Genomic DNA, 16,320 nt, shown 5'->3' on the forward strand with positions numbered 1-16,320 from the left:
GTGTACTCTCTGCTGCCCCATCTGGCGGAGTCAGGTTAGCTGTGGCTGGCATCTCCCTTAGAGGGTGAGAAGTTCAGTCACACGAGAGAGACTCGGAGTAAGAGTCGCTGCTTCTTTGCCTGGAAAGGAGCCAGCTTAGGTGGTTCAGGCATCTGGTTAGGATCATGGACATATATAAAGGCTAGATGGCTCAAGACGTAGTTCACCCAAGACGTAGTTCGTAAGCAGCGGTGGCCGAACGGTTTGCGGAGCGGTCTTGATACCGGAAGGTCGCCAGTTCGTATCCCCGGACCGGCACGTTAAAATTACCACCGCTGAAGTGCCCTTGAGCAAGGCATTGAACCACTAACATGAAATGTTCTATGAGCAGGGCCTGGCTGTAAACAAGTATCTGATGCTTAGTCCAGTTACCCTGGGTAAATATAGTAACTTTGCTTTGCTTTGGCCATCTTGCTGAGGGGCTACAGTACAGTATGTTCTATGGCAGCTCAAACAAAAATAGTCATAACTCGCTCAAATCTTGACGGAGTTACAAACGGGTTGGTTTAATACAAACGTTATCAACGTGGCTATGATTCAGCACGCTTATCTGCTTAATTTTATTTTTTATATGAACCTCATATAAAAGAATATAAGTATGTGGACGTCTCTGAAGTTTATAACAAATCAAACCGGTTGAAAATCGGTTGAAAATTGAGCAAGTTATGGTAAAAGTATATGCCCATAGACACAATGTTATGCTGCACCTCGGTAAGATGGCCGCCACATAGCAACGTCGGTCTCATTGGCCAGCAGCGCGGGTGAATCTAGCTTTCTTATATATCTATGGTTAGATATAAGCCAGATCTCAACCATCGGGCACTATGTATGATTATTCCACTGTTTTCCCTCTACTTGCACTTTAGCAGCTAAGGATAAACAAAGACTGACTGATTGATGTCTTACTTCTCCCTAGGCAAACTAGTTGAATGCCTTGACACCTTTAAAGATGATGATGATGATGATGATGATGATGATGATGACATAGAAATTACAGTCCGGGTGCTTCACACTAAGTACTAAGTACTTCTGACCCCCCTGGGTTAAAGCCCAGAAGTCACAAAACGGATAGGACCCCTGTGGCAGACCTCTGTTTGCCCATGTCCAGGGACCCCTAGTGACAGACAGACAGACAGACAGACAGACAGACAGACAGACAGACAGACAGACAGACAGACAGACAGACAGACACGCCCGCCCTGCATTCAGCGTTCATGTGTGCTGCTACATGCTAGGCTAACGTTACTATTATTGCTACTACAGTACATTACTTAATGGGTTGACCACTGACCAAGTGTTCTGCCACCATTTCCACTCACCTATTTCCACACAATCTCTAGGGGTATATATTTCCATCACAAATTGCCAGCTTCCTGTTCTTTATTAGTCCAATAAGTCTTAGTATATTCCTTTATTGTCGCTTGTCGAACTTAAGCTTGATAACGTTGGTTTCCTCTATATTGGCAAGTACACACAATTAAGTACTTGTACTCGGCCTGAAAAGTATTGTTCTATTTCTTAGATAGAACATTGGTATCAGAAGAAAAGTGCTATATTGTGATGTATATCGTTATCAGGATATAAAATGAGCTATATCGGTATATGATATGTTGGTCATATCGCCCAACAGTACATACCTATCATGTATAACTTTACTACAGGTTAAAACCTCAGTAAATAAAACACTACATACCCATCTTCATCTTGTACAGCTTCACTAGAGGTTGCATCATTGCATCAAACAGTCCACGTCTCTGGTCCGTCTCTGGCTGTTCCTCTGACAACGTTGATGTTTTGGAGGCCATCTCTCTAGATACTGTAGACCTCTCCCTGTGGTGCTCTGTGGAAATCACCAGTAGAAAGACCTTACATTATACCACATACTCAAATCAAAGTACAGAAGTTTTACCATGTCCTGTTCAGTTGAAAGGAGCATTAACTACTTGTTCTAAGTGCTAAAAAAATGGTCCCCATGCTGATGTAAACATCAGGAGAAAATAAAATATATTGAAAAGGAAAAAAGTAACAAAAAGTCAATCTGCAAGCTCATGTGTGTTGTAAAACATGGCACATCTTGGACATAGTTCAAATGGTGAATAATCATGATTAAATTGTTTCACAGCGCCACTCAAATTGAAAGTAGTATTTCTTTAAAGGGATTGTGACATTAAAAAAAAAGTTTTTGTTGCATTTCTTTTTTGTTTTCTGAGCTCAAGACCTGGACATTTTACATTCAGTAGAGTTTCTGTGGTCTGGGGTTTTCTGGCTGAAAGAAGTGCTCTGATTTTCCTGCTGTTTGTGATGTCACAGCCTGCAAATTCCATATGCCATATGTCACTGTTTTCACTGTTTTGCCTGTTTTCATTGCAGCTCAAGCGGCTTCCAAACCCCAGAGAAAACTCCAGACCACAGAAAATCCACCTATTGTTCAAAGTTCAGGTTATATTAAACCTAAAATAAATAAATAAATGAAAATGAATGGCATGAAACTGTCATCTATGGGGACGCTATCTGCCAGCTACATACATGTTCGTACCTAAAGCTTTATATCAAATATGGAACGGTTTAGCCGGAAATCAGCTTTTAACATTGGTCCGGTTGCAACCTTGCACCGTTTGATAACATTTCTGTAATGATATATAAAATAAAAGACCTGTAGCAGAGACTTTTATTTTATTTGTTTAAACAGTGAAGCTTTGCCTTTACAAACAACACTTATATTCTACTTAACTACAAAAAGGTGAGTAGAACTTAATAAATAAGTAAATTAAAAGGTATATTCAGTGATTTACTTAATTCAAATATCACTTATTTTGTTGTGATAATCCTCCCTACTATAGAGTGTGCTGACCATATAATGCGTTCCTCCCTATCCGCAGTTAACTACTGGGGTCAAAAAACGTAGGTTTCGTTTTTGGCTAGGTGGCCAAGTCTTCATCCAATCAGGATGAGAGGGGCCTTCCGCCAATCATGATCGAGCGGGGGCAGGCCTTTGCTGTTGGCCTGTTGCGTGTCCCCCCACTGTAGTGCGTGCACATCTTGTTACCGGGGCGGACCGCAGGGTTTCCCAATTACCCAAATCACTGAATGCTCCTTTTAAGTGATGATGTCACTGTCAACCAAATATGAACTTGAAGGAAATTATTATTACTTGCGCAAGCAGAGCGCGCAAGTACTAGTTTCACCCGACGATGCGTATGCACCGTCCCAGCAAATTACGTAATGACTACTTGTGCCTGACACGGCAGTGGTGCCAGACTACATACATGTATACATAGGAGCATTACCTCTAATCCTCCCGACACTAAAACATATCGTCATTACGTCACCATTGAAAACCAATTACACTCTGGCATTGGGTCCTTTAATCCACATCTTTATTACGTCATCATTGAGAGCTAGTCATCATTGAGAGCTAGCTATACCAGTTATACCCTGACGTCATATGCTGGGACGGTGCATATGCATCAAAAGTAACCACAGTATACCGCTAATCAACTTACAAAATACATATACATAGAGGCATTTCCTTTAATCCACCCGACACTGATCGAGATATACGTCACCATCGAAGGCATTGGGTCCTTTAATCCACATCTTTATTACGATATACTTCATAATACTACTTTTTTACGTGCAAAAGGTAGGTACGTAGCAAATAGCTAAACCTAATAATTCAATATTTCAATCGTTCTTTCAAAGAGAAGCTGAGATTTGACAGTTTGTAGCGGTCGACAGTACTTGCGCGCTCTGCTTGCGCACTAGGGTGCAACAAGCAAGTAGGCACTCGACAGAGTGCAGTTCTAGTTTATTTATATATTTGGTTATCATATAATGATCAACAGAGACTTTATTCAGTCATGTTGATTTTCAGATGACATGATTTCTCTGCTTTAGTATCTGACTTGTCATTGTCATCCTGGATTAAATGCAATTATTTTACTTTTGTCTGTGTGTGATATCAGGTGTCAACTCGGATTGCTTATTTGAAACAGGCATTTATTTCTTGTTATTTTGTCATTATCTTCACATGTGCATTTTGACTAGAGATGTCCCGATATTGGTATCGGAAAAGTATCAGTATCGGCCCTTATTTGTCATATCGGGTCATATCGGTATTGGCGAATATGCCAGTCGAACCACCGATCCGACACAGGGGTAAGGGATAACACTATGGCAAGTAAATACAATGTTGGGGCATGTGGAGTTTGCTTTGGAGTTGCCCAAACTGCAAGTGCACATTTGAGTGAGGAGTCTGCTATAAACACAACACGAGATATATAGCTAGATAGCTTGTCACGTGGACTGCGGTCACGTGTGTGTTATGATTTGTTATGATTAGTTTTGTTTAATATGATGTAGTATAGATATATATATTTATTGTTAATATTATGTATATATCTATATGAGGTAACTGGGGGTATTGTTATAGTTATATTGTATATATATGTTTGGACCTATCTTTGATATCTCTTATTATATATATATATCTATAGCTATACATCCAGTAGACTTGTTATGAACACATATGGGGATAGAAAGCGCTTTCTATATTATATGTGTTCTATATTCCACTCCAGGTTGGATTGGCTGTTTTCTGCCTCGTAGTAACACCAACGAGGGGCCGGCTCTAGCCAGGCGTCTGATCAACGCCTGACTCCCTGATTGGCTGCCGGTCGCGCGCACTCCTTGGCCAGGAATGCGCCGTGCTCTATATAGCCAGTCTGCATCCGACAGCTCGGGGGGAACGTCGCTAGGACCTTCTCCCGATCCGCTACCACCAATGTGTCACCGCTGACTATTGAATATCTACCTTATTGTTTATTTGTTAAATGCGTTTCCGCACACCCTTCGGAAAGGTGTTTTCTTTATTGTATCTTTTGTTTTGGTGAGCCATTATTGTATAATACGTTGTTTGATTTATTATATATATACTTATTATAATAAATACTCGTATTTTGATCCTGGTGTCTGCTCCCCCTTCGTATGTTACCCACTCATTTACCCCTAGACTTATGATTTGTAACATAAATGGGGGCTCGTCCGGTCTTTAAATAACAATTCAAAGGTTTTTTTCTTTTCAGTTGGTTATGTGGTTTGGCTGGCTACTATTGTTTTTGGTAGCAGACCTGTGCGGGTCGGTGGAGGCTGCGGCCGATGGTAAGTGTATTGCTCGCTTTCGCGTTGGTTTGAGTATAAGACTTCGTCGCAATGTTATGGCATCTGATTCTGATAGTGCTTGTACGGATATCCTGAAGCTTAGTGAGTTAGAACAGTGTGATTATTGGCAGTTGTGGGCCTTGGCAAAAATATATCACGTTCCTTTCCCGCAACGCACCAGAAAGAAGGATAAAGTGTTTGCTGCTGTAGTGAAGGAGTTGACTAAGCGTGGTATCATTGAGATGAGTGCACGCGATGAGACAGTGGAGGACCTCACTATGACAGAGGCTAATGTCAGTGAAGACGAGGCCCTCAATGGGTCGGATGATGATGAGCCCAAGGCGGCTCCGTCTCAAGTTCATGTTCAAGACCTAGGGCAACACACCAGCCGCGAGCCCACGGGGGCTCAGGCCCAGAGGCGAGGGCATGATGCTAATGTTGGGGGAGTCCTAACGGGGGAGAGGGGACTCTGCGCCTCCGGGAACTAGAGTTGCAACGGGAGATTGAAAGACTTCGCTTAAGTAGCGAGGAGTGCAAGCTAGAACAGCAGAGACTATTCAATCGTGCCCGCCCGGATGGACAGGTCTACTTCGAAGGGGGGTCCACAGTGGCGCCCGCCTCCCAGCAGCAGCATCGGCAAGGTGGTGTGTTCAGCCCGAGTTCCAGAGATGTGTCATCGTTTGATGTGAGCAGACAGATAGCCCTGGTGCCTGCGTTTAAGGAAGGTGAGTTGGACAATTATTTCGCTGCTTTTGAGAGGATTGCTAAAGTAGTTAATTGGCCAAAAGAGTTTTGGAGTCTATTACTCCAATGTAAATTGACAGGGAGAGCCCAGGATGTTTGTGGTGCGCTATCAGTTGATGAGAGCTTGGATTATGATGTGGTGAAGGCTGCTATTCTTAGTGGATTCGAGAAAGTGCCGGAGCATTATCGGCAGAAATTTAGATTCGCTGAGAAGTCTGCTACTCAAACTTATGTGGAGTTCGGCCGTGGGAAGGCCATGCTATTTTACCGGTGGTGTAAAGCGAGCAATGTACAAACTTTCGAGCAGCTCAGTGAGCTCATTTTGTTGGAAGAGTTCAAATCATGTATACCAGAACGTATTGTTGTGTATCTCGAAGAACAAAAACTTGAATCAGTGGCTAAAGCAGCTGTTAGGGCTGATGAGTTTGAGCTAACACACCGAGCGGGCGGTACGTCTGGGCGCCGTGAGTCGGGTGGTCTTTTTGACAGAAAGAAGATGCACGGGGACAAGGGTTCAAAGGCGAACAGTCCACCGAGGGGCGCTGGTGGAGCGTCAGATAACCGTGCATGTTTCTACTGCCATGAAGTAGGCCATTTGGTTTCACGGTGTCCAAAGGCGCCGCCCCGTCAACAAAAGGAATGTGTTGTGAATTCAAGGAAATCAAAAGGTGTAGCTTTTGTACGTTCTGTGCCTCGGTCTGCTCCCCAGACAGTAGTGACTGTCAGGGAGGAGACAGAAGCGTGTTTTGGGCCTTTCATGTTGGAAGGATCAGTGTGTCTGTCAGACGGGGAAGAGGGACGGGTACCTGTCACAATTTTACGCGACACGGGTGCCTCTCAATCCCTCGTTTTACAGAGCACACTGCCTTTCTCGGAGAAATCGTTTTGTGGAGCTGATGTATTGGTGTTGGGAGTTGAGATGCAATCCTCCCGAACGCCATTGCATAAGATCCATTTACGTTCTCCCTTGGTATCTGGCTTTGTGCAAATCGGCCTACGGAAAAGTTTACCGATCGAGGGCGTGATGTTAATTCTGGGGAATGATATCGCCGGGGAGAAAGTGTTTCCTTCACTCGAGGTGGTTGAAAAGCCTGTAGCTGCCTGTGTGCGTGCAGAGCCTGCCACTGTCTTTCCTGCTTGTGTGGTGACGCGGGCACAAGCGAGAAAATTTGGTGACATAGTTACGTTGAGTGACACGTTGTTGTGTGCCGAGACGCCGCCGGCGGGTGGTGCCTCACGCAGACAGCAGAAGAAGGCTAGACAAAGTTTTCTGCCGGTAAAGGCTGACTTTGATTTCAACGTCGACAGGGGCACGTTTGTAAACGCACAGAAAGGCGACCCCTCGCTTGCTATGTGTTGGGAAGCGGCTGAAAACAAGAATGCTGCTGCGCCCAGCGCATACAGGCTAGAGGACGGTCTTCTGGTGCGTAGATGGTTCCCTGTCGCTGTTGGGGATCTAGGGTGGAATGTCGTAAGCCAAATCGTTGTGCCAAAGGGTTTTCGTTCCCAGATCCTCAGTTTGGCTCATGACAACATCGCTGGTCATTTGGGAATTCGGAAAACGTTTGAGCGTATCCTTCAGTACTTCTATTGGCCTGGGTTGAAATCATTTGTGGTGGAGTTCTGCCGTACCTGTCATGTGTGTCAGATGGCGGGCAAGCCAAACCAAATGATTCCGCCTGCGGCATTGAAACCAATACCTGCTGTAGGAGAGCCATTTGAGCATATAATGATCGATTGTGTTGGACCGTTGCCGAAAACAAAATCTGGTAACGAGTACATTCTGACTGTCATGTGCATAGCGACACGCTACGTGGAGGCATTTCCTCTGCGCACATTGAAAGTGAAATGTGTTATTAAAGCGCTCACTAACTTTTTTTCTACGTTCGGGTTTTGTCGGTATCTCCAGAGCGATCGTGGCTCTAATTTCATGTCGAAGATTTTTGCGCAAGTTGTCTCTGTGCTGGGAGTTGAGCACAGACAGTCGAGCGCGTACCACCCTGAATCTCAAGGCGCGCTCGAGCGTTTTCATCAGACTCTTAAGGCAATGATGAAGAAGTACTGTCACGAAACAGCACGGTCGTGGGACGAGGGCTTGCCATTTCTCATGCTGGCAATAAGAGAATGTGTGCAAGAGTCGTTGGGCTTTAGCCCTGCCGAGTTAGTGTTTGGCCATACGGTTTGCGGGCCGCAGCGCGCGTTCAGAGAGGGATTGTTGGCCAAGGCTAGTTTGCCTATTACTAACATGTTGGATTACGTTTCGGCGTTTCGCGAGCGCTTGCACAAAGCCAGAGAGCTGGCTAGTCTTTTCTTACGGGAGGCCCAAGGGAAAATGAAAGAGAGATTTGACAGGAAGGCTGTGCAGCGAGAGTTCGCAGTGGGTGAGCTGGTGTTGGTGCTACTCCCACTGCAAGGCTCAGCCTTTCATGCCAAATTCACTGGGCCTTATGCCATTGAGAAGAAGTTAAGTGAAACGGATTATGTGGTTACGACGCCAGATCGTCGTAACAAATCAAGGGTTTGCCATATTAATATGCTTAAGCCCTATCTGACTCGTGGTGACGGCTCAGATACGGCTAGTGTTCCCACGGTTGTCGCCTGCTCTGTATCTCAAGCAGCGCCCTCACTCTATTCCCCCGAGAGTGACGGACTGCGTGTTAAATATGCATCTGGGTCACGTTTGCAGAATTCCTAAATTTTGTCTGATTTGGCTGGATACCTAGAGCATTTGGATCCGCTAGCGCGAGCAGACATTATTTCTTTGATTACTGGTAATGCTGATCTGTTTTCAGATACACCATCATGCACTCCAGCCTTTTCTCATGATATTGTGGTGACCAACCGCGACCAACCTCCGATTAAACAACACGCTTATCGGGTTAATCCCACAAAGCGTGCTTTGTTAAAGAAAGAGGTTGAGTATCTGCTTGAGAACGGGCTGGCTGTCCAAAGCAGCAGTGCATGGTCGAGTCCGTGTCTGCTCGTGCCCAAGTCCGATGGGAGTCAGCGTTTTTGCACTGACTATCGGAAAGTGAATAATATCACACAAGCGGATGGTTATCCACTGCCGCTTATGCTGGATTGTGTTGACAAGGTTGGGGCGGCTAAATTTGTGACAAAGCTGGATATGTTAAAGGGATACTGGCAAATTCCATTAAGTGAGCGCGCCTCGGATATCAGCGCATTCGTGACACCAGACGCGTTGTACCAATATACCGTAATGCCATTTGGTTTGAGAAATGCGCCAGCGACATTTCAGAGGATGATGAATACAATACTAAGCGGCGTGGACAACTGTGAAATATATCTGGATGACATTGTGGCATTTAATGATACGTGGGATGATCACATCCACACGTTAAGACAAATTTTCGAGCGGTTAGCTGAGGCTAAATTGACTTTGAATCTATCGAAGTGCGAATTTGGGTGCGCGACTGTCACCTACCTCGGTAAACAGGTTGGTCAAGGGCAAGTGCGTGCCCTGAATGCAAAAATTGAAGCCATTCTTAATTATCCTGCACCTAGAACTAGGCGTGAGCTCCGCCGTTTTCTGGGCATGGCAGGTTACTATAGGGGGTTCTGTAAGAACTTTGCTGCCGTGGCCACACCACTGACTACGTTGACTAGTGTGAAGAGGGTGTATAATTGGTCGCCGGCATGTCAACAAGCTTTCCTGTCCTGTAAAGCTTTGCTTTGCAGTACACCGGTGCTGGCTGCTCCTAACTTCGCCAGGCCCTTCAAGCTGGAAGTCGATGCCAGTGCGTGTGGTGCCGGAGCTGCCCTCCTGCAGGAAGACGAGGAAGGGATAGACCATCCTGTCTGCTATTATTCTAAAAAATGTAATTCAGCGCAGGGTAACTACAGTACTGTAGAGAAGGAGGCGCTTGCGTTGCTCCTTGCTTTGCAGTACTTTGAGGTATATGTGGGATCAAGCACGTTGCCTGTGGTTGTGTTCACTGACCATAACCCTCTTGTTTTTCTTATGCAGATGCAAAACTCTAACCAGAGACTGATGAGATGGTCATTGTTGCTCCAGGATTTTAATGTGGAAATCCGCCACAAGAGGGGTTTGGATAACCTCTTGGCAGATACATTGTCCAGGATTTAGGTTTTTTTTTTTTTTTTTTTACTTCTCCTGGTGAAGAAGTCATTTGGGGGAATGACTTATTTTTGGGTGGGGGAGTGTCACGTGGACTGCGGTCACGTGTGTGTTATGATTTGTTATGATTAGTTTTGTTTAATATGATGTAGTATAGATATATATATTTATTGTTAATATTATGTATATATCTATATGAGGTAACTGGGGGTATTGTTATAGTTATATTGTATATATATGTTTGGACCTATCTTTGATATCTCTTATATATATATATATATATATCTATAGCTATACATCCAGTAGACTTGTTATGAACACATATGGGGATAGAAAGCGCTTTCTATATTATATGTGTTCTATATTCCACTCCAGGTTGGATTGGCTGTTTTCTGCCTCGTAGTAACACCAACGAGGGGCCGGCTCTAGCCAGGCGTCTGATCAACGCCTGACTCCCTGATTGGCTGCCGGTCGCGCGCACTCCTTGGCCAGGAATGCGCCGTGCTCTATATAGCCAGTCTGCATCCGACAGCTCGGGGGGAACGTCGCTAGGACCTTCTCCCGATCCGCTACCACCAATGTGTCACCGCTGACTATTGAATATCTACCTTATTGTTTATTTGTTAAATGTGTTTCCGCACACCCTTCGGAAAGGTGTTTTCTTTATTGTATCTTTTGTTTTGGTGAGCCATTATTGTATAATACGTTGTTTGATTTATTATATATATACTTATTATAATAAATACTCGTATTTTGATCCTGGTGTCTGCTCCCCCTTCGTATGTTACCCACTCATTTACCCCTAGACTTATGATTTGTAACATAGCTATAAACACAACACGAGATCACAACACTGGTATCAGTATTTGGTATCGGTTAACACAGGAATTGTGGTATCGGGATCGGAAAATACAAAAAAAGTGTATCGGGACATCCCAGATTTTTACCAAAGCACTTGCCACAAACTGCAGCTAAAGGGTTTGTCTGCCTGTATGAGTCCTCATGTGTTTTCAAAATATTATTTAGACAGATTCTTTAACCACCTGTACAAGCAAAGTGCTTTTCCCCCGCATGAGACCTTGTGCGTTTCATAATACCGGTATCCCCTTTTTTATCAAAGCCTTTACCAAAGCCAATCTGAACAAAGCACTTTTCCGCTGTATGAGACCTTGTGTTTTATAATACCCTGTTTTACCAAAGCCGTTACCACAAACTGTACACGCAAAGTGCTTTCCCTGTATTAGACCATATGGTTTTAGACATTGTGTTTGACTACACCCTTTACCACAAACTGTACAAATAAAGGGCTAATCCCCTGTATGAGTCCTCATGTATGCTTTTAGTGTAGAACTTTGACCAAAGCCTTTAATTTTATTTTGCAACTAACAGGATTTTTGTATCTTTACATCACCACTTTGCCTAAAACCTTTTCCACAAACTGTACAACTAAAGGGCCTTTTCCCTTGTGTTTTGTCAGAGTACGGTTTAGACCAAAGCCTTTACCACAACGTTTGGAACTAAATTACTTTTCCCCTGTATGAGTCCTCATGTGATTTTTACAGCACCACTTTGCCTAAAACCTAAAGGGCTTTTTCCCTTGTGTGAGTCCCCATGTGTTTTCTCAGAGTACTGTTTAGACAAAAGCCTTTACCAAAGTTGGAAACTACAGGGCTTTTTCCCTGTATGAGTCCTCATGTGTGTTTTTACATTACCATTGTCCCTAAAGCCTTTTCCACAAACTATACAACTAAATGGCTTTTCCCCTGTATGAGTCATCATGTGTTTTGTCAAGGTACTGTTTAGACCAAAGCATTTACCACAAACGTTGCAAGCAAAGGGATTTCCCCCTGTATGAGTGATCATGTTTGTTTTCAGATGGTTCTTCAGACCAAAGCCTTTACCACAAAGTTTGCAACTAAAGGGCTTTTCCCCCTGTATGAGTCTTCATGTGTGATTTCAAATGAATCATTTGACTAAAGCCTTTAGCACAAATGTAGTAACTAAAGGACTTTCCCCCTGCATGAACAACTGTGTGCCTCTTCAGACTTGCCTTGCGACTAAACATTTTGCCACACTCTGTACAACTAAAACTTGTGGCTTGAAGACAATGTTTGTTCTTCCACATGTTGTGTCTTGTGTGAATCCAGTGTGTTTACAACCCACTGACCTTCCCTGGTCTCCTCCCTGTCATCACTGTCTTCAGTGTCAGATTCAGAACAGTGTGGAGAGAGGAGCTGATCATCTCTGGTTGGTTGTGATGTTCCACAGTCCTCTACGTCAGCTTGTGTTTTCATGTGTTCAGTTGAGTTGCCGGCTACAGCCTCCGTCTCTCTGTTTTCATCATCATCATCATCTTCACTTTTCACTGCTAGTACTGTCATCGCCTCCTCTGGTCTGTGAAGTAGCACCTCCTGTTTCTCTTTAATGTGTGGAGGTTGTGGTTCCTCCTGGACCAGACTGGAGCTCCTCTCCTCGTGTTCAGGGCAAACCTCTTTACACACAGGGAGGGGAAGGAAGTCTAGGGGGGAAATATACAATGAGAGAAACGCATTAAATGTCTCTTTCATTCATAAAAAGGCATTTACGGCAAACATTTTAATTTAACAACACATAATTGGAGCATATTCCAGTTTGGAGTTTGGATTAGCCTCACAATGAAACAAAATAAGAGAAAAAGAGAGAGAGAGAGAGAGAGAGAGAGAGAGAGATGAAAACGTACTTATGTCCAGGTCGTTTTCGGGTTCCTGTTTAACACTCCAAAACCGCTTCACCTTCAGAATGGACTCTGCACACTGGTCTGCAATGAAGGAATAGAATAAGGACTTTAAAGACCTGGTGCAATGGATATTTTGGTCGTTTTATTTTGAAGTTCGAGTCTGAAATAGAAGGCTGTACGTTTCTAAACCAATCAGAGCATCACATGATCTGACGTTCTGAAGGGATGTGACTCAAATTCCTTCAGGCGATGGGACGGTAGCTCTGCTACACGGGTGACACATTGAGTCAGACAGTCCGCTATGTGGCTTATTTCTAACGTATACATATTTTAGCATGCTGATTAAGTTTAAAATTAGTAATACACCGTCTATCTTGAATGAGATTAAAAACAGAGTAGTTCTGTATTCAACAATAGCTGTTAGTGTGTTTGGATGAACGTGCAGGTGGATGAAATCAAGATTAATTTTTATTCATGCAACACTCGACGCATCACGTTTTCGTTTAAAGGAAGTCATTAACCCTCTTGAGTCTGCCAGTCTTGTTTTAACAAGGAGACTTTGGTGATGTCAACTAACGTTGATTTGTAGAGAATTGACCACTTTTTCACATAAATATAATCCATTTGAAGTTGACATAAACATGCACACATGTCCAAATGTGCGTAAAATGCGATGGGATCGCGCATTTCATTTATTGTAATATTTTGGTTATTTTTCCTCGTCTCTGTCTCAGTTTGGCTGCTGCACATGGGAGACGTTTTTTACATCAAGCTCCAGTCGAAAAGCTACAGTATTTAGCTAGCAGGCATTGGCTAGTGGAATGTAATGACCACGTCCTGGACATGTAGGGTTGTGACGTATGATAATATATATATATAAAAGTATATAAAATATGCTGTGCTATCCTTCGGTATCTCCACCGTGACATGACGACAACGCAGATTCCAGTAGATATATGTGTGCACATTTGCGCGTGCACCATGCGTAAAGCAGTGCCAAATGGAGAGGGTTACGCAAGCGATGCAACATTGCATTCATTACGATATCTTTGGGACTTTTGGGTCACATGATCAACATTCAAATCTGTTCTTTGAATCTAGGGTGAATCTAGGGTTTGTCAATGGAGGAGGGGAGACGGGGGGGGGGGACAACGACACGATTCTGATGCGTTGGGACAGGGTTTTTCTCTTTGTGGTAGAAAGGAGAGACCGAACGGTTGTGTTCTTAAGAGCTAGAGAGAGATACATTGAAGAGTTGTTTATTCATAGATGGATAGATAGATTGTTTTTTTTGTCGTCTTCGTGTCAAAATGGAACAGTAGCTTTTATGTTTTTATACAGTGGGGACGACAATTCTCCACTGTCTTTCAGTTCAGAAGATGAATGCTCGAATCCCGAGCGGTGAGTGCTTCATATCCTGTATATAATGTATATAACGACACAATGTGTTTACACAATGCTGTACCCCGTCCCAAGATATGTTCCCCATTTTCATTGTGTGTGTGTGTGTGTGTGTGTGTGTGTGTGTGTGTGTGTGTGTGTGTGTGTGAGACAGACATACCTGCAGTGTGTAGATCGATGTCCATATCAACATCAATGTCCAGCAGTTTGTTTTGTTTCTCCAGCAGAGTTTCTAGTGTCTCCATCTCTCTCTGGAAGAGGCTGCACATGAACTGTGCGACCATACTGAGACGCTCCAACACAAACACTGTGACATCAAGCTTCACAAAGTTCACACAACAAACATCAGCACCACCACTCTGCTGCTGTTTGTCCAAAACACACAATATGTCCTCTCCCACCGACGTCATGTGTTCATTTATCTTCAGCCGTACAGAGTCCATTTGACTCGCTTGACCTCCTTTATGAGACATTTCCACCAAGCTTTCTGTTCCTACTGGAATATAGAATGTGTAAAGACACAAACATCAACAATGACCGAGAGACACGACGAGCTCTTTCTCTTTGTTCAACAACATCACCCGTACTGGAAACCCAGAGCCATATCAGTAAGACAGAGTTACGACAACTCCGTTCACTTCATGGGGCCAGGCTCTTCTACATCTTCTACTTCTATTGAAAAGGGACAAACCGAACGGAATGCATTGGAGTCTATGGGCTGGCGCGAATACATGAACCACGTGACCCAGGCTGTTTTCTGCCCCCTCAATGTCGTAACTCTGCTCTAAGGCTCCGTGCAAAACCAAGGATAGTCTAAGAAGGATGAGAGGCGAAGACCGTACGGGCGACGCCATGTTGCTTTGGAAGGAAAGAAACATGCGCAGTTGAGACAAAGGAAGCTGAACACGGAAGTGTTGGCTGCATATAGCCAAAGATGGTCGATGTATGAAGATGGGCCCTCTTCATTGGATCCACTAGAGGCTAAAAGCCTACAAAGCCTACAAATGGTCTCCTAAATATAGTAGGCGTGGTTTGCTTCTCCCCGACCTCCACCCACCCCCCCCTGACAACAACACTGATTCCACACTCAGTCTAGTAGGTGGCGGTAATACACCATTTAGGTTTGCCAACCGCCATGAAACCCGAGAGAAGAAGAAGACAACAACACTGACAAGTCATTTAACAAAGTACATTGAAAACAACTGACAAGGTGTACTTTTGAAATAGTTGTTTTAGTTTCTCCAACAATATAAATTCATGATTTGGATCTATCTCATTAAAAAGTCTCTCCCTAATAGAGTTGTAGAATGGACAATAAAAAACTAAATGCTTTTCATTTTCAATTTCCTTTAGATCACACAGACTACATAATCTATTCTCCTCAACCGTGCCTACATATCTGCCTGTCTCAATATGCAAACCAAGTATGCCAGCTCTAATTTGGGCACATAAGGATAATTTCTAATCGTTTTATGTCCATTCATTTCACATTATAATATTCACATATTCACATATTCTCATCTTAAATATGGGTCCAGAGCCCCCTATGTGTTGTCCGTGAAATTGCAGATGGACAGAGAGAGGCTTCCGGACTCATCTCAAATCTCGCGAGAGTTTGTTGCTGGGATAAAGAAATGTCATTAACAAAGTCGATTTTCTCCTGATTTGTCTCGCTAAAAGAAGCCATTTTACTATGAATATTTTGTAAATATTGTGTGCCTTGTGATGATTGGGTCCAGTATTTAGTGCAGTGACCATGGAGTTAAGGAATGGTTCAGAAGCTGTGTTCACGTTCACTCTCCCATTGGAAATGAATAGACTCCAACATTCTTCCTGTCTCCTAATAATGTTACCGCCCACCTCACGCAGATACAGGAAGTAAAGCAAAGTGGTCTCTCTTGCTAATTCTCCTCTTGGATATAGCCCATTGCGCATGTTTCTTTCCTTCCAAAGCAACATGGCGTCGCCCGTACGGTCTTCGCGTCTCATCCTTCTTAGACTATCCTTGTGCAAAACCAAGCGTGATCACGTGATGCAAGACAAGGACTTCCGGGTCAACGTTTTTCACGCATGCGCACCAGAGTACAGTTGCCATAATGCCTTTCGCCCGCTTTCGCCCCCTGGTGGTGGAGGTGTGTAACTGTCACAGATAGATAGATAG

The 16,320-nt window shown here is 43.8% G+C and overlaps 1 protein-coding gene across 1 annotated transcript in view; it reads right to left on the reverse strand.

Moving 5' to 3' along the window:
- The window catches only part of LOC306926760 (uncharacterized protein), a 31,799-nt gene extending 17,073 nt beyond the window's left edge, over positions 1 to 14,726 (reverse strand). Inside the window, exons 1-4 of the mRNA XM_079506176.1 lie at positions 14,320 to 14,726; positions 12,762 to 12,839; positions 12,210 to 12,560; positions 1,733 to 1,879 (exon numbers count right to left, since the gene is read on the reverse strand). Of these exons, the coding sequence (XP_079362302.1) occupies positions 1,733 to 1,879; positions 12,210 to 12,560; positions 12,762 to 12,839; positions 14,320 to 14,632 (889 nt within the window). The 5' untranslated portion in view covers positions 14,633 to 14,726. The remainder of the gene's footprint in view (positions 1 to 1,732; positions 1,880 to 12,209; positions 12,561 to 12,761; positions 12,840 to 14,319) is intronic.
- Between the last annotated feature and the right edge of the window lie 1,594 nt (positions 14,727 to 16,320).

Source organism: Electrona antarctica, assembly GCF_951216825.1.
Source record: "Electrona antarctica genome assembly, chromosome: 7".
In the NCBI taxonomy this organism is placed as follows: Eukaryota; Metazoa; Chordata; class Actinopteri; order Myctophiformes; family Myctophidae; genus Electrona; species Electrona antarctica.